The 18,443-nt window shown below is 37.3% G+C and overlaps 1 protein-coding gene across 2 annotated transcripts in view; it reads left to right on the top strand.

Moving 5' to 3' along the window:
* Window positions 1-424: 424 nt before the first annotated feature.
* SLC30A9 (solute carrier family 30 member 9) overlaps window positions 425-18,443 on the top strand; it is a 77,116-nt gene continuing 59,097 nt past the window's right edge. Inside the window, exons 1-2 of one of the 2 annotated variants that reach the window (XM_077758888.1) lie at window positions 425-586; window positions 10,713-10,880. In XM_077758888.1, coding sequence (XP_077615014.1) covers window positions 544-586; window positions 10,713-10,880 — 211 coding nt within the window. In that variant the 5' untranslated portion in view covers window positions 425-543. Of the gene's footprint in view, window positions 587-4,019; window positions 4,088-10,712; window positions 10,881-18,443 lie in introns of those variants that run through there. The other variant, XM_077758889.1, reaches the window with a different exon arrangement.

The following is an 18,443-nucleotide window of genomic DNA, read 5'->3' as shown; positions in this document are numbered from 1 at the left end:
CACAAAATACCCCAAATAGCCCAAGAAATCCTGAAAAAGAAAAGCAAAGCAGGAAGCATCACAATTCTGGACTTCAAGCTGTATTACAAAGCTGTAATCATCAAGACAATATGGTACCGGCACAAGAACAGACCTGTAGGTCAGTGGAATGGAATAAAAAACCCAGAAATGGACCCACCAACTAATTTTCAACAAAGCAGGGAAGAATATCCAGTGGAAAAAAGACAGTTTTTTTTTTTAGGAAATTGTACTGGGAAAACTGGATAGTTACATGCAGAAGAATGAACCTACACCACTTCCTTACACCATACACAAAAATAAATTCAAAATGGATGAAAGAGCTAAATATGAGACCGGAAAACATCAGAATCCCACAGGAGAAAACAGGCAGCAACCTCTTTGACTTTGGCCACAGCACCTTCTTTCTAGACATGTCTCTGAAGGCACGGGAACCAAAAGCAAAAATGAATTAATTGGAACCTCATCAAGATAAAAAGCATCTGCATAGTGAAGGAAACAGTCAATAAAACTAAAAGGCAAACTATGGAATGGGAGAAGATATTTGCAAATGACATATTGGATAAAGGTTAGTATCCAAAATCTATAAAGAACTTACGAAACTCAGCACCCAAAAAACAATCCGGTGAAGAAATGGGCAGAAGACCTGAATAGACATTCTTGTAAAGAAGACATCCAGATGACTAATAGACACACGAAAAGATACTCAACATCGTTCATCATCAGAGAAATACAAATCAGAACCAGTGAGGTACCAACTCATATCTGTCAGAATCGCTAAAATTAACAACACAGGAAACAACAGACATTGGTGAGGATGTGGAGAAATGGGAACATTTTTGTACTGTTGGTGGGAATACAGACTGGTGCAGTGACTCTGGAAAACCGTATGGAGGTTCTTCAAAAGTTTAAAAATAACATAATCTCTTTTAATTGTATTTCTGTGATATTAGTTGTAATCTCTCCTCTTTCATTTGTGATTTTATTTATTTGGGTCATTCCTCTTTTCTTTTTGATAAATCTAGCCAGGGGTATACCAGTTATATTCATTCTTTCAAAGAACCAGTTCTGGTTTCATTGATCTGCTCTACTGGGTTTTTGTTTGTTTCTGTACCATGTATTTCTGTACTAATTATGTTTTTTCTTTTCTGCTGGCTTTAGGCTTTATTTGTTCCTTTTTTTAGCTCTTACAGGTGAAGTTTAGGTTGTATATTTGAGACTTTTTTTCTTTTTGAGGTAGACCTATATTGCTGTATGCTTCCTTCTTACGACTTATTTTGCTGCATCCCAAAGGTTTTGGACTGCTGTGTTCTCATTTTCATTTGCTTCCAGATACATTTCAATTTCTTTAATTTCCTGGTTAACCCTTTCATTTTTTCGTTGGTTGATTTTTTTTTTTTTACCATAACACATTTTGTATTAACTTCTTTTAGGCAGAAGTCTTATAATCCTGAAACAATCTTGCAGTCATTTCAACTCAAGCTGTATGTTACTGTCCTTTAAATTTTTAAGTGTATTTTCCACTTGAGGTTTTTTAAATAATTATTTATTTTTAAATTTATATCCAAGTTAGTTAACATACGGTGTAACAATAATTTTAGGAGTAGATTCCTTAATGCCCCTTCCCCATATAGCTCATCCCCTCCTCCCCACAACCCCTCCAGCAACCCTTCGTTCTCTGTGTTTGAGAGTTTCTTATGTTCTGCTCCCTCCCTGTTTTTATATTATTTTTGCTTACCTTCCCTCTTTTCATCTGTTCTGTATCTTAAAGTCCTCATATGAGTGAAGTCATATGATATTTGTCTTTGACTGATTTTTGCTTAGCATGATACTCCCTAGTTTCATCCACGTAGTTGCAAATGGCAAGATTTCATTCTTTTTGATTGCTGAGTAATACTTAATTGTGTATATATATATATACCACATCTTCTTTATCCATTCATCTGTCAGTGGACATTTGGGCTCTTTCCATACTTTGGCTATTGTTGATAGTGCTGCTATGAACATTGGGGTGCATGTGCCCCTTCGAAGCAGCATAGCTGTATCCCTCGGATAAATACCTAGTAGTGCAATTGCTGGGTCTTAGGGTAGTTCTATTTTTAATTTTTTGAGGAATCTCCATACTGTTTTCTAGAGTGGCTGCACCAGTTTCCATTCCCATTTTAGTATGATGATCTTAACCTCCATGTATTTGTGGTCTTTCCAAATGTTTTCTTGTGCTTGACTTTAAGTTTCATAGCATTGTGGTCTGAAAATATGCATGGTATGATCCCAGTTTTTATACTTGTTGAAGCCTGATTTGCGACCCAATATGTGATCTACTCTGGAGAATGTTTCATGTGCACTGGAAAAGAATGTGTATTCTGCTGCTTTAGGATGCACTGGTCTGAATGTATCTGTTAAGTTTATCTGGTCAGAGCCTTTGTTTCCTTGTTGATTTTCTGCTTAGATGATCTGTCCATTGCTGTAAGTAGTGTGTTTAAGTCCCTACTATTATTGTATTGTTATCAACGAGTTTCTTTGTCATTAATTGATTTATGTATTTGGTTTCTCCCAACTTGAGGGCATAAATATCTGTAGTTGTTAGATGATCTTGTTGATTAGATCTCTTTATTATCATATAGTACCTTTCTTCATCTCTTGTTACAGCCTTTGGTTTAAAATCTAGTTTGTCTGATATAAAAGTATGGCTACTGCAGCTTTCATTTGATAACCATTAGCATAATAAATGGTTTTCTGTTCCCTCAGTTTTCAGCTGGAGGTGTCTTTAGGTCTAAAATAAGTCTCTTGTAGGTAGCATATAGATAGGTCTTAGGTTTTTTCTTTTTCTTTTTTTTTCTTTTGTCCATTCTGATACCCTCTGTCTTTTGATTGGAACAGTTAGTCTATTTACATTCCAAGTGATTATTGATATGAATTTAGTGCCTGTAAATATAATATGAATTGTATTACCTATAATGTCAGTGTTTCTGGAGATTTTCTTTGTTCCTTTCTAGTCTTTGTTGCTTTTGGTCTGTCCTTCCTGCTCAAAGAGTCCCCTTAATAGTTCCTGCAGGACTGGTTTAGTGGTCATAAACTCCTTTAGTTTTTGTTCAGAAGCTCTTTATCTCTCCTGTCCTGAGTAGTAGCCTTGCTGGATAAAGTATTCTTGGCCGCATATTGAATATATCATGCCTCTCCCTTCTGGTCGGCCAAGTTTTTGTGGAGATCTGCTACTAACTTTGTCTTTTCTTATTAGGTCAGGGATATCTTCTCCTTTGCTGCTTTTAGGATTCTTATCTTTGTATTTTGTAAATTTTATTATGATTATATCTTGTTGTTGGCCTGCTTTTCTTGATTTTGATGGGAGTTCTCTGTGCCTCTTGGATTTGGGTGTCTGTTTCCTTTCCCAGATTAGGGAAGTTTTCAGCTATTATTTGCTGAAATTTTCCTTCTTAATCTGGAACTCCTATGATACGAATGTAATTATGCTTTATGGAGTTGCTGTGTACCCTACATCTACATATGTGATCTGATATTTTCCTTTCCCTCTTCTTTTCAGCTGTATTATTCTCTGTCTTTTTACCTTCTGGATCACTTACTTGTTTCTTTGCTTCTTCCATCCAGTCATTTTGCATATCAGTTATAGCATTTTTGTTTCAGCCTGACTAGCTTTTAGGTCTTTTACCTTTGTGGTAAGGGACTTACTGGTTTTATATGCCTTTCTCAGGCCCGGCAAGTATCCTTATGATTGTTGTTTTTAAAGTCTGCTTCAGGCATATATGTGTTTTGATTAGATCCCTGTCTGTGACCTCTTGTGCTTTCTTTCAGGATGAATTCTTCCATCTTGCCATTTTGTCTAGGTCTCTGTTTTCTGTGTGTTAGAAGAGCCTGTTATGTTTCCTGCTTCTGAGAGCAATGGCTGTAGTAAGAAGTCATACTGTCTAGGGCCTGATGCTTCAGGAAATGTTTCTGGTGTATGCTTTGTGTACTTTGCTGTTGTGTTTTAGCTGTTTTTTCCCTCAGGTCAGTCTTCCACACAGTTTCTCTGTGCTGCACTGGGGAGTGTTTTGACCTTGTCTACCATGTGGTAAGTTTTAACTAGGTATGTTTTGGTTGGCTCATTGTTAAAGGAGGCTGGATCCTATTTCCCCTAGAATGAATGAAGCTTTGTAGCACTCTGTGATCAGTAGATTTGTTGCGTGTGGGGGGTGAGAGGTTGTGCTGGTCTTCTGCAAGAGTGGCCCACTGCTGCTCTATCAGGCACACTTGTCCTCGTTGAGAAGCACTGCAGAGCACAGAGGGGAAGGGCTTGGTGAAAGTGGCTCGAACCTCCACTGTGGACGCTTTGCTGCTCACTGAAGTCCCTTTGTGCTGAAGGGGGGAGCGGCTCTCTAGTCCCCAGAGAGGGGAGTTCATGCCTTTAGCTGTTCAGGAAACCCTTCCACAAGAGCAAACATTCTCCCCTCATTTGTCCCAGGCTTCCCTCAGATCTCTGCCTTCACCGTGTCTGGGCTCTCTGTCCACCAGGTGCAGTGTTCCTATCTTTTATGTCAGGTGCACTGGCTGGGTTTCAAAACTCCAAATTTTAGGGACCCAGCAGGGCTGTTGTATGAATGCTCAGAAGCTTGGAGTTTATGGTGAAGTGCAGCAGAAAGCCAGTGTCCATCATAGGTGCCCTGAGCAGCTGCCTCTGCTCTTAGGCTAATGAACAAGGCAGCTCAGTGGTGTCTGCTGACTTTTTTGTCCCTGGAGAGGCAGTGCCACCTCTCCCAAATGCACTCCAAGAAGGGGTACGGTCCCTCTCAGTGTGACCCACGCTGTCTGCACCCAGCTCTGTCCTCCTGCACGGGAGCACCTCTGTGATCCCCAGGCTCCACCCCAGCAGTGGTGAGGACTTCTAAAACCTCAGACTTTAAGCTCTGCTGCTTGTAAAAACTTGGGATTATCAGCCCTTGTCGTTTTCCCCATCAGTGGTTTTGGGGAAGTATTTTTCTTGTGCAGTGTCCTGTGCCCTGCTCACTCTCACTTGCATGTTCTCTCCCTCCCTCCCTCCCCCTCCTCTCCCTCCGTGTCTCTTTTCCTCCTCTCCTCCCTCTCCTTGATCAGGGCTCCCTCCCATCCACAGTACCACTCATTCTTTTCTCCCGCAAATCCCATCTCTTCATATCCTGCCTTCCACAATTTGGCTTCTTTTCTCCCTCTAGTTGCAGGTTGTTCTCTTAGTTCTCACATAGATTTCCTGGGTGTTCAGAAAATCAGGTTCTGCTACTACACTGCCATCTTAACAGCCCCCCCTCCCCAATCACATTTTTATTTTTGTTTATTTTGTTATTTTTTTAAAAGTAGGCTTCATGCCCAGCATGGATCCCAATGCGGGGCTTGAACTCATGACCCTGACATCAAGACCTGCAGTGCAATCAAGAGACAGGCTCTTAACTGACTGAGCCACCCAGGTGCCCACCCCTAGTCAAATTTTTAAAATGTTTGTTTATTTTAAGAGAGAGAACAAGAGTGGGGTAAGCACAGAGAGAGGGAGAGAATCAATCCCAAGCAGGCTCTGCACTGTCAGCTTGGAGCCTGATGTGAGGATTGAACTTGAGAACTGTGAGATCATGACCTGAGCCGAAATCAAGAGTGAGTGCTTAACTGATGGAGCCCCCCGGCACCCCTAGTCACATATTTTAAAAGTTGAAATCCTATGTTATTTTGCTTTTTTAATGTAATATTGTCTATTATTCCACATTCATAATCGTTTTTAATGTATACACAAAAATACAGGGATATTATAATTTAATTTTTGTCTATTAGGAAACATTTAGGTTTCCAGTTTTTGCCATGATAAATATTATCATGAAGAACTTTTTTTGCAGTCTGTATTGTGTATTTTATGAGCCCAGAATGCTTCTGCTGTTATTGTGTATTTTAAGTTCACACTAACCTCTTTAGAATTCAGTGTAACAATTACTTAGTTTTTGGTACATCAGCCCTTTAAGAATATGGGGGAGAAACTACTGAAATAGTCTCTTAAAGAGACCGATTTCTGGAAGACTTAGGCTACAAGTTTAACTCTATTCCTCTTAAACTAGCCAGTAAGAAAACATGACAAATTGCAAGAAATTTTTTTTTGTTTGTGTTTAGTTATGGTTGTTGCAGAAGCAGCATACACAGTAGACAGAAATGTCAGTTTGCATGAGACCAAAAGAGTGTCTTGTGCTGTGTTGTAGTCTGAAAAAGAAGGCTGATTTCTCTGAAAGCCAGAGCAAGTGCTGGGTAACAAATCAGGTTGAAGAGAGAGGACTAGTAGTTATCAGCAATGGTTGTTACTATCTTTCTGCCTCTTAGAATTAATGAATTCGATAATTTATTTAAAAATGGTTTTTTATTTTATTTTATTTTTTTTAATTTTTTTTTTTTTTTCCTAGGGGAGAGAGAGAGAGACAGCATGAGCAGGGGAGGGTCAGAGAGAGAGGGAGACACAGACTCTGAAATAGGCTCCAGGCTCTGAGCTGGCAGTCAGCACAGAGCCCGACGCGGGGCTCGAACCCACGAACCGCGAGATCATGACCTAAACTAAAGTGGGACGCTTAACCGACTAAGCCACCCAGGCGCCCGTTTATTTTTTAAATAATTTTTAATGTTTATTTATTTTTGGGAGCGAGAGAGACAGAAGTGAGTGGGAGAGGCAGAGAGGGAGACACAGAATCTGAAGCAGGCTCCAGGCTCTGAGCTGTCAGCACAGAGCCCGATGCGGGGCTTGAACTCATAAACCGTGAGATCATGACCTGAGCCAAAGTCGGATGCTTAATCCACAGAGCCACTCAGGCACCCCTATTTATTTATTTTAAAAAGGTTGTGTTGCTATTGCTGTGTGTTAGATAAAACTTCCTTTCTTGAATAAAATGTGGTCCTGTATATTTTTTAGAGTATAAAATGTTAAAGGTGGTAGTGTACTCTGCACATTTTGTGTAGTTTTTGATCTTGTGTTAATGCCAAATGTGTACTTTTAAAGTTGCTGATACCTGAAATTTTTCTGAAGTTAAAAATTAAGGATTTTTCAAGAACAGCTAGCAAGGAAGCTATCAAAGATTATTACTAGGAAACTGTCAGGACACAGGAATCAATTTGAAGAGACCCCTACTGGTCAGAAATGGGACAGCTTAACTATTAATCAGAGTGACTGAAATGGATTGAAATATATCAAATAATACTTAATCTATGAAATAACAATGTTATATACACAAATTAATATGTCACTACTTCAGGATGGCAGGTAGTGAACTCTTTATTATGAGAACTGATAAAGAGAGAATTAAGCATTTAGCCTGATTTTCCTTTGTGAAATATACTGTTGAATAACCAGTATTTTCTTTTTGTAGAAATATCCTGACTAACAAATGAAGAAGTGATAAATTTGAATATCGCCATTTGTAACCACCTAATGGATAAGTGGTTATGGGCATTGAACAAAGCTGACACTACACAAATAGTCAACCAAATATTATGTGGCTCCTGATGAAAGAACTCATCACTGCATAATAAGTGGTAGCATCCTAATAGCAGAATTTAGGGGTGCCTGTGTGGCTCAGTCGGTTAAGTGTCCAACTTTGGCTCAGGTCATGATCTCACGGCTCAGGAGTTTGAGCCGCGTGTTGTGGTCTGTGCTAACAGCTCAAAGCCTGAATGAAACCTGTTTCAGATTCTGTGTCTCACTCTTGCTCTCTGCCCCTTCCTTGCTCATGCTCTGTCTCTCTCTCTCTCTCNGATAAAGCCTTTATAGCCTTCGATTTATGGAACAGATTAAGCAACACCATGAGAATGAAATCTGCAAAATTCAGACTGGAAAAATACTGGGACAAAAATTTAGGACAAAACTTTGCTTCTTCAATTTAAAAATTTAAAAATTGCTCTTAGAGGTGCCTGGGTGGCTCAGTCAGGTGTGTGGGCGCCTCTTGATTTTGGCTCAGGTTATGATCTCATGACTCCATGATGACAGTGCAAAGCCTGCTTAGGATTCTCTCCCCTCCTCCCTCTCTCTGTCCCCGCCCCACTTGGGTGTGCTCACTCTTGCGCTCGCTCTTTCTCTCTCTCTCAAAAATAAATAAACTTTAAGAAACAATAAGGTTTAAAAAAGACATCTTGTAGCTTAAAAGAGACTTAAAAGACATCTGCATCAACCCTAATATGTGGATCTTACTAGGATCTGTTCATACACACAAAAGTTGTAACAGTTGGAAATTGAAGATATTTGATGATATACAGCATTGTTTTTTTTTTTTTTGTAATGGTAGTTTGGCTGTGTTTTTAAAAAGTTCTTGTCTCTTAGAATACATACAGAAATATTTATGAGTGAAATTATTTTGTCTCAGATTTTCATCAAATTAACATAGAGGTGAAAAGATATAGGTGCAGGTAAGGAATAAGACAAGGTTGACTATGAGCTGATAATTGCTGAAGGTGAGCAATGAATATGTGGACATATATTGTACTGCTTTTTTCTACCTTTGCACATGTTTGAAATTTTCTTTAATGTTTGAGAAACTAAGGAGAAACTTGAAAAACATCTAGGATCAATCACAGAAACATTGTCATCTTCTGAGGATGGATTTTTAGACTGTGGAATATTCCCTGTTTAAACATTTTGGTACCATTCCTATAAAAGCATCTGACCACTGGGTGGGAAAAAAAAAAGTATTGGTGGCAAATTGCCTTTGTTAGGTAATAATCACAAGAGATACTTTGAATCAGACTGAGAAATCCAAATACAAGTGGCCTTGGTAATAAACAAGATGCCTTCCTTGAGGGTGAGTTTTTTAGGTTTTGCTTTAGCCCTTGCTTCACTAATTTTACTGGTAGACTACATATTTTATTTTTAAATTGTATTTCTTTTAAGAATTTATTTTTTTTAAATTTGTTCTTAAAAATTTTTTTTAACTTTATTTATTTTGAGAGTGTGTGAGGGGGGAGTGGCAGCCAGAGCAGGGGAGAGAGAACCCCAAGCAGGCTCCACACTGCCAACACAGAGCCTGATGCAGGGTTTGATGCCACAAACTGTGTGATCATGACGTGGGCTGAAAGAGTCTGACGCTTAACCGACTGAGCCATCCAGGTGCCCCTAATTTTTATAGTAGAGAGAGAGAGAGACAGACAGACAGACAGACAGCATGAGACCGGGGAGAGAGGCAGAGAATCTTAAGCAGGCTCCATGTGTGGAGTCTGATGGGGGGCTTGGCCGCACTACCCTGGCATCATGACCTGAGCCGAAATCAAGAGTCAGATGCTCAACCAACTGAGCCACCCAAGCTCCCTGCTAGTAGAGTACATATTTTAATGTGCAAGAAGATACATTGTTATATTTGCTTTACTTAGCCTTTAAGAAATACCAAATGACCAAAAATATACCGGGCCTTCAGCAATTACCAAGTAAATGAAAAATTAAGTTGACACCAGGAAATTAAAAAAAAAAAATCCACGCCTGAAACTTGAGTGGATACTTATGCTGCTTCATGTTCCTCATACTTTTCAAATTATCTTGAACGTTCACAATAACTTACATTCGTGATGAAGTCCCTGAGCCATTAAAAAAGGTTTATTTTTCCTGATTTCAGAAGGTGTACATCTAAACGTGCACATACATGAATTACTATTTTTGGAAAATCATTATACAATTAGAAAAGTTTCAACCCTTGGAATGTCTGGGTGGGTTAATTGGTAGAACATGTGACTCTTGGTTTCACAGTCATGAGTTCAAGCCCCACATTGGGTGGAGAGATTACTTTAAAAAAAAAAGGAAAGTTTGAACCCTTAAAAGCTTAACTCTCCACTAGAGAAGCTTGACTATCTCTAATGATACAACTTCATTATTTCATCTGATGCTTTAGAAAAGATGTAAATTATTAACAAGGTTTTCAGGGTTTGAGTACTCATAGTAAAAAAGAGAAAGGGTCACATGAGAGTAGAGACAGATATATTTAGTTTTCTACTACTTCAGTGCAAATGTAGAATATATTTTTCTTCTGTATTTCAGCCCTCCAGAGCCCACAGTCACCCAGATGCAGCAGCTGAAGTGTTTTGTAATTAGTCTTCTATTCTTCCCTCAATTAGAATTCCTGTATACTGAGGAATCTTACCAAATGTTGATCTAATTATCTGATTAAAAAAAAAAATCAGTGACTCTGTGAATGACTGATTAGTATAATTCACTTAGTGATTGTGAAATGAAAGAGGAATAAATCTCTAGCTGGCAGAAGGAGGACATGGTAATTTTGAATAGGAAGCCCTTTTGACCTCCCCCCAACCCCTTTAGAGTTCTCTATTCTGAAAAGTACGTTATGCCAACATTTTTTTAGCATGCAACCAGCATACAGAATAAAAGTACTGAATTCCAGAGACCTTTCAGAACAGGTGAAAAATCAATAATCAGAATGTCTTATCTGATTTTATATATTTTAAAAGTTTCCATATAAATAAGTTTACAAATTAGAGAAAATAGGGATATTATTGTTTTTTTTTCTTTACAGAATGTGGTTCCCATAAGCCTAGGGGTCAATGAAACACCTCGGTGCAGAGGGTGGGTTAGCATTGTGCATTGGATATTTAGCAGCATGAAAGTTTTATTGTTATTCTGTAAAATTATTATTTTTCTAATTCTAGTAGGTATGTTTTATTGGGTATAAAATCCTTGTGAGTTTGAAATTAATTTTTTTTTCTTGTAGAATGGCTGCATTTAGTGACATTGGGAAGCCTTTCAAACATGGTTCCCTGTAGTCACCCATACATTTGTACACTGAATCAAGTGAAGTCGTACTCTACAGATGTTCAGAAAGAAGGACAAGGATCACAAATTCTCAGAGTGGAAAAAGTACCATCATTTGATGAAACAGGTATGTATAAATCTTTAAAATCATTTTTTTTTCAGGGTGCCTGGGTGGCTCAGTCGGTTAAGTGTCCGACTTCAGCTCAGGTCATGATCTAGCTATCTGTGAGTTTGAGCCCCACATTGGGCTCTGTGCTGACAGTAGAGCCTGGAGCCCGCTTCAGATTCTGTCTGTCTGCCTGTCTGTCTGTCTGTCTCTCTCTCTCTCTCTCTCTGCTCCTTCCCCCACTCATGCTCTGTCTCTCAAAAATGAATAAATATGTTTAAAAAAATCATTTCTTGTTCTACTGAAATAGCTTGAATAAGATTATTTGTCCCTTAAATGTTCCATAGAACTTTTGTACAAAACTTTCGGAATTAGTATTTACTTTGTGGAAAGCTCTTAAGCTGCTGATTTACTTTCATTTAGTTTTTCTGTTTCTTTTTGAGTCAGTTTTGGTAATTTCTATTTTTTTCTGGGAGTTTCCTGGCTTAAACTAAATTTTTACTTTATTGGTTCAAGTTCATGATACCCTGCTTGTATACTCTGAGCAGCATTTATAGTTATATCCCTTTTTTCATTCCTAATGGTATTTGTCATTTTCTTGATTATTCTTGCCAGAGCTCTGTCCATTTTATTATTTTCTGAGTAATAATTCTTTCTTTGAACCTTTAAATTGTATGTTTATTTCCTATTAAGTTTTACTTTTACCTTAATTAAATCTTTCTGCTTTCTTTGTGTTTACTCTGTCATTCATTCTTAAAATATCTTCTACTGGGGTGGCTGGGTGGTTCAGTCAGTTGAGCATCCCAACTTTGGCAGTCATGATCTCACTATTCGTGGGTTCTAGACTGCATTAGGCTCGCTGCTGTCAGCCCACAGCCTGCATCAGATCCTCTATCCCCCTCTCCCTCTGGCCCTCACCCGTTTGCACTCTTGTTCTCTTAAAAATAAACATTTTAAAAAAGATTTAAAGTTAAAAAAATAAATTATCAAGTAGCTATTTTGCTTATTAGTTCTGAACTTTCCTTCTTTTTTAAAGTAGGCTTTTAAGCTATGATAGCTCTTGTAGAGTTGACAGATTTTCCTTTAATAGTTCTCCTTAAATTTTGCTTTATATATTTTGAGGCTATGTTATTAGATACATATACATTTAGAAATGTTATATAACACTGATGAATTACAGTCATTATTTTTATGTAGCAAATTTTTTTTAGTGATATCTCCATCAGATTTTATTAGTACTTGCCTGGTATAAATTTTCCCATCCTTTGTAACCTTTTTTTGTCCTGATTTGATAATCTTTGTCTTTTATTTGGAAATTTAGTCTGTTTACATTTACTGTTATCACTGATATGTTTGGATATATATCTGCCATTGTATCATGAGCTTCTTGTGTTTTTTATCTTTTTTTTTTTTTTNTCGTTGCATTGTCCCTGCTCCCCTAAACACACACACACACATACACGCACTCATTTGAGAGTTACATACTCTATGCACTTCAACATCTAAAGGCAATTGAAAAGTTTACATTTTTTTGTGAAAAATATAAAGAACTTAGAATGCTTTAAATTCTGGTCACTGGGGCGCCTGGGTGGCTTAGTTGGTTAAGTGTCCGACTTTCGCTTAGGTCATGGTCTCGCGGTTCGTGGGTTCGAGCCCCGCGTCGGGCTCTGTGCTGACTGCCAGCTCGGAGCCTGGAGCCTGTTTCAGAGTCTGTGTCTCCCTCTGTCTCTGACCCTCCCCTGTTCACGCTGTCTCTCTCTCTCCTAGAAATAAATAAAACATTTAAAAAAATAATAAATTCTGGTCACTTTCTCTCCCAACTTATGTGCTATTTATTGGCTAGTATTTTGTGTGTGTTCTGCTCTTTCCCTTCTCTGTAGTATACCTTGTTATTTGTTTAAATTTTTCTAAAATCTTTTTAGAAAAGAAACCACTGTTTCTTATTTTTCTGGTCTTTCTGTCTGCTGTACATTCTATAGACGTTCCTTTAGGTGAGGATCTTTTTATGGTAAAGGCACGTTTAAGATATTATTACAGTGTCTTCGCTCCCATTATTGTTAAGAAGTTGCATATCATGCTTTTGTTCTCATGTCTTTTCTATTTTATTGCTTTTTAAGTTTGATTACCTTTATTTTGAAAGTCTTTACTTTGGTGTAAACTGCAGTTTTACTGTGTATGTATTTCTGCATATTAGGTGTGTATTACTGTGTGTTTATTTTGCTTGAGATTTGTTGGGCTTCCAGGATCTGAGAATTGGTATTATTCTACAGTTCTGTCATTCTCCCTTCAAGTATTACCTTCTCTCAATCCTTTCTCTCTTTCTCTTTTTTTAACTTTATTTACTTATTTATTTTTAAGTAATCTCTTTACCCAGTGTAGGACTGAAACCTTCAACCTTGAGATCAAGAGTCACATGCTCCACCAACTGAGCCAGCGAGCCAGCCTCCCCTCTTTCAGTTCTCTTTTACTCCTTTTGGAACTCTAATTAGAATTATGTTAGATCTTCTTTATTTTTTTATGTCTCTAAGCCTCTTTGTCATATTGTATTTCTTTATTTTTCTGGCCTGAATTCTGGGTTATTTTTGTAAGTCTGCTTAGTTTACTAATTCCCTGTTAGTTGCCTCTCATCTACTGGTTGATAGATATGTTGGGTATTTATTTTCAATGATTATCTTTCATTTCTAGAAGTTCTTTATTTTTCACCTTGCTTGTTTGATCTCTTCTTCTTTAATGTTTTCATAAACCCAGACTTCTCTTTTATTACCATATTAAACATGTCTTATATTCTGTGAAAATTGTACTATCTGAAATTTTTTGGTTCTAACTATATTATCTTTTTCCTCTGTTCATGTACTTAGTCATGATGCCATATCCTTTTTTTAACTGAGAGTTGTTCATTTTCCATGCAGTTTTATATTTCCAGTCTTTCTGGATTGAAGATGCATTCCTGCATAGAGTTTGATTCTGCCTCTGTTAGCTGCTGGGAAGATAGCTTGGGACCAAATTAAATTAAATTCTTTGCTCTAGACGATTTAGACCACTTTGGTAGCATGAATGTAGACTGCCAACTTGTGTGAGGACTGACATCCCTAGGATTTCAGGTGTTTTTTTCATCTTCACTGTTTAACAGCAAAGTAAAGGCTGATATGCTTTCTTGCTATTCCCTTTGGTGTGTATTTTTTTTCAGTTCAGAGTTATACCGTGTGTTGCTTTTTTTCTGGGTGTCTCCTGTTAGACTCCCCATCTTAAAAAGAGTGTAGTTTTCATTCTCTGGTCTCTTATTTCCCTAGCATATACGGAAGTAGAAGCTCGAAGACTATAAGCTTTAATAGAAATCTTGGGGGAAAAGTCAGCTTTGGTGTTCTCACTTATTCTGTGGAGGTCCTGGTTTCCTTTCATTTTTAGCCTCTTCACATCATTTTTTGTGAGCTTAGTAATGTGTTTGAAAAAAAATTGTTCAGGGTATCTAGTCTGCTGTGCAGCATAAAAATGAAGTCCTTTATTTGTCCATTAATTTATTCAGAAAGTATTTATTGAACACTTTTTATACAGCAGCAAATGAGAATGACTGGGTTTATTACTAAAATAGGAAATTACTAAAACAAAGTTAAGTAAACAAATGTAATACTGTAGAGTAAGTACCATGATAGAGGAAATAGTGTGCTGCAGGAGCACTTGGGAGGGGTACCTAACTGTTGAGTGGTTGACAAAGTTTATGTAATTAGGGACCTAAAAGAAAATTAGGTATTGGTGTGCTGAATGGTAGAGAAAGAAGATAAAACTACAACTAACTTAGTGTGATTGGTTAGTAGATGACCTGGTGGCAGGGTTAGTAGTTTTGAGAGCACAAGGGATGAGTATTAGGAGGTCAAAGTTTTGTTCAGGAATCTGTACTTTGTTTTGTAGGCAGTGGGACTCTATTAGAGTACTTGATTACATTTAAAATTTTAGAAAGATAATTAGCTGAAGACTGCAAAACCTATTGCAAAGGGAGGTGACTGAGAGCAGTAATACAAATGAAGGTCCAGACTAGGTTAATGGCAATGCTTTTTTTTTTTTTTAACAGTTTATTGTCAAGTTCGTTTCTATATAACAACTAGTGCTCATCCCTACAGGTGCCCTCCTCAATGCCCATCGGCAGTGCTTTTTTTTTTATTTAAAGGAGTAGATGAACTCGAGATATAGAAGCTAAATAATTTGGATTGGGCGGTTGAATTTGGGGAAGAGAGAAGAGGGTCAAGTAAAGCACGGTGCCTGGTTTTGGATTAGGTGATTGTGTAGATTATTTCATTGACTTCTAAAATTGATTTAGTTTTGGACATCTGAATTGTAGGTGTGTCTATGACATCTTAATAGATGAACTGACTGGTAGGCAGTTTCATATTCTACTTTTCTTTTTTATTTTTTTAGAATTAGGCTAGCCTTTTAAAAAAATATTTATTTTGAGAGAGAGCATGTGTGTTTGCAAAAATGTGTGAGGGGCAGAGAGACGGAGGGAGAGAATCCCAAGCAGTCTCTGTGCTATTAGCATGGAGCCCCACTCAGGGCTTGACCTCACCCAACCATGAAATCATGTCCTGAGCTGAAATCTAGAGTTTGACACTTAACTGACTGAGCCGCCCATGTGCCTTGGGTGTACTACTTTTGTTTTGTGATACCTCATTATCTCTTGACTGGATTACTGCAATAGCCTTCCTGAGCTCTGTGCTTTCATTCTTTTTCTTGATCATTATGTTTCAGCCAATCCAGCTTCCTTTTGGTCTTAGAAAATATAAACCTTGTTCTTGTTTAGGACCTTTGCTCTAGTTGCTTTCTGTTTCCAAGGTGCCCTTCTACACATGGCTGACCTCTTCTGGTCATTTACGTCTTAGTTGAAATGCCAACTCTGCACAAAGTCATTCTTTAATCACTTCACCTAAAGTAGCCACCCAGCCTTTAATATTAGCCTAATCTTAATTCTCTGTGTAGGTAGCACTTAATACTGATAGATATTTTCAATATTTATTTACTTATTTCACTTGATAATAGGAACCTCAGTGGCTAGAGCAGTGGTTTGCACATAGTAGTAGTTTAATAAATATTTCTAAATGAGTGAAATGCCAAGTTCTAACTTGGGGAGAGATTTAGGAGTAGTTACTATCTCTACCTAGGAGGTTACTGAAGTCATGAGTATGTTTGAGACAGTACAGGAAGGGAGTTTAGAGTGAGGTGATAAGGTTTTCTAGTACAGAAATCCTCAATAAATAAGGGACAGGTGGAAGAAGCAAAGATGCGAAGAATACTTATGGAGGTGCAGCTTGGAGAGGTAGGAGAAAAATGGAGAATATGATGTCAGAAAAGGAGAGTGTTTCAGGAATAATAAACATTTTAAGACACTCTTTTTTAGTTGGGTGTCTTTCACCTGGGAATATTTTATAGATTCCTTGAGAAACCTGTACTTATGCTTATAATGCCTGTTTTTCATGCTTTTCCCTAAGCCCCATTCTCTTTTGGGGCTTACTGTGGAGTTTTAGCCAATTTCTTCTTTTTGTTGTGATGATGGAGAACTTCAGGGAGAAATACTGATTGAGAGTTTGATATTAGAAGATGAAGGGATGGAGATTATGATGCGTCCCTGAGTTCCAGAATATTTATTGGAACATAGAATGCAAGAAGAGTGATGCCTGGGTGGCTCAGTTGGTTAAGTGGCCCACTCCTGATTTTGGCTCAGGTCCTGATCTTGTGATTGTGAGATCGAGCCCCGTATAGGGCTCCACACTCAGCACAGGGCCTGCTTGGGATTCTCTCTCCCTCCCTCCCTGTGTCTTTCTCCTGCTCTCATGTGTGCACACATGCTCTTCCTCTCTCTCAAAATAAATAAACATTAAAAAAAGAAAAGAAATGGGAGGAGAAACAAGTGATGAAATAATATAATTAAAGGTAAAATATGTTATAATACTCTTCCGAGGTGAACATAGATTCAGGCAAAAATACTTAATGTTGTTTCTGCTATATAAAAGCCTTGAAATTGAAATCCATGACCAGGTTTCTTTTTCCTTCTGACAAATAAAAATGTAAGCTTATTTTCTTATATTAGAAATACATTGTTTATTGATGGTTTTATTTTGGGCTCAATTTTTCAGAATTTTCTTAAGCCAAATTAGACGTTGTTAGCCATCAGATAGACAGCAAGTAATTGCTTGATTGAAAGATAATTTGTATATTTAAGGGTTTGAGATTGACTTTTGAATAATTCAGATCACATGGTAAAGTCAGGAGCAGCTCATTAAGAGGCAGGAGACTTGCTAAGGAATCCTTAAGTTTTTAAGGAGCATTCAGATGTTTTAAATTTTAGTAAAATTAGTTTTAATTTTGCTAATGGCAGCAGATGTGTGGCAAACAGCCAGGGGTTGAGCTTGAAATAAGTGTCTAGAGATATTCATGGATAGAATGTCTAGTTATTTATTGAAATCATAAAGATGCTACCCCAGTGATACAGTACAAGCTTATTAAGGTATTGGTGTGTAAAGTAGGTATTCAAACGTGTGTTTGAACCATTGACTAGAATTTCTTGGTTATGATTCTTAGCACTAAATGATTTGTAACTATAGACAGTTTGTAGTGAGAAAAAGATGCAGAAATATCAGTCCTACAGCAATTCATCTTAGTGGTTTGGTTGAATGACTTTGATTATTGTGGAAAAAAGGGTTGTCTCTGAAACTTTTGACGGTAAGAGATTTTAGTTGTTCATATACTCGGTAAGTATTGAAAGCTTTTCCTTCACTTTTGTCTGTCCTACTCTCTGTTTCCCAAAACAAAATTTTAAGAAATTGATAAATAGATTTTATAGGTAAATATGCTTTAGAATTTGTTTGCTGTGTAGCTTAGACAAACATAAAATCATGTTATTTAATTGTCCAGTGTCAGATGTTACAACCTATAGTTATTAATTAAATAGGAGTGCTTTTTCTTTAAGTAATCTTTACACTCAACATGGGTCTTGAATTTACAACCCTGAGATCAAGCATTACGTGCTCTACCGGACTGAGCCAGCCAGGCGCCCCTAAATGGGAATGTGTTTAAGCCTATCTTTAATTTACCAGTATGCTGTCATAACCTATTTAGGATTTGATGAACAGTTAAAAATAAAGCCTTTTGGATTTTCTGTGCATGTTTAGTTATCAAAACATAATATACCATGTTAAGTCACTTGCCCAGTTGCTTTCACTAAAAAAAACAAAAAAACTCACCTAAGAATGTACTGAAAATTACGTGTGAGATGTTAGCCTTTATTTCAAAAGGAGTTTTGCCTTTGTGAATAGATTGAGTTTTGAGCAATAGAACATGAGGAGAGTGAAAGGATATATATGCTACTCAGAATAAGATTGTAAATTCTAAAATTTAAAAGTATATGAATGATTGGTCATATTGCATATTGCAAATCAACACATTGTACACCTAAATTTATAAAATGTTATGTGTCAATTATATTAATGAAAAATCCTAATTGTAAGAAAGCCAGCAAAAAATATGTATTTATTCTAGATTATATTAAGATAACAGCCTGAATTACTTTAAGAGAAGTTTAATACCTTCAAAAGACTA

This window comes from Crocuta crocuta, unplaced genomic scaffold, assembly GCF_008692635.1.
Source record: "Crocuta crocuta isolate KB4526 unplaced genomic scaffold, BGI_CrCroc_1.0 scaffold223, whole genome shotgun sequence".
Classification (NCBI taxonomy): domain Eukaryota; kingdom Metazoa; phylum Chordata; class Mammalia; order Carnivora; family Hyaenidae; genus Crocuta; species Crocuta crocuta.
This window is presented reverse-complemented; position numbering and strand designations above follow the sequence as displayed.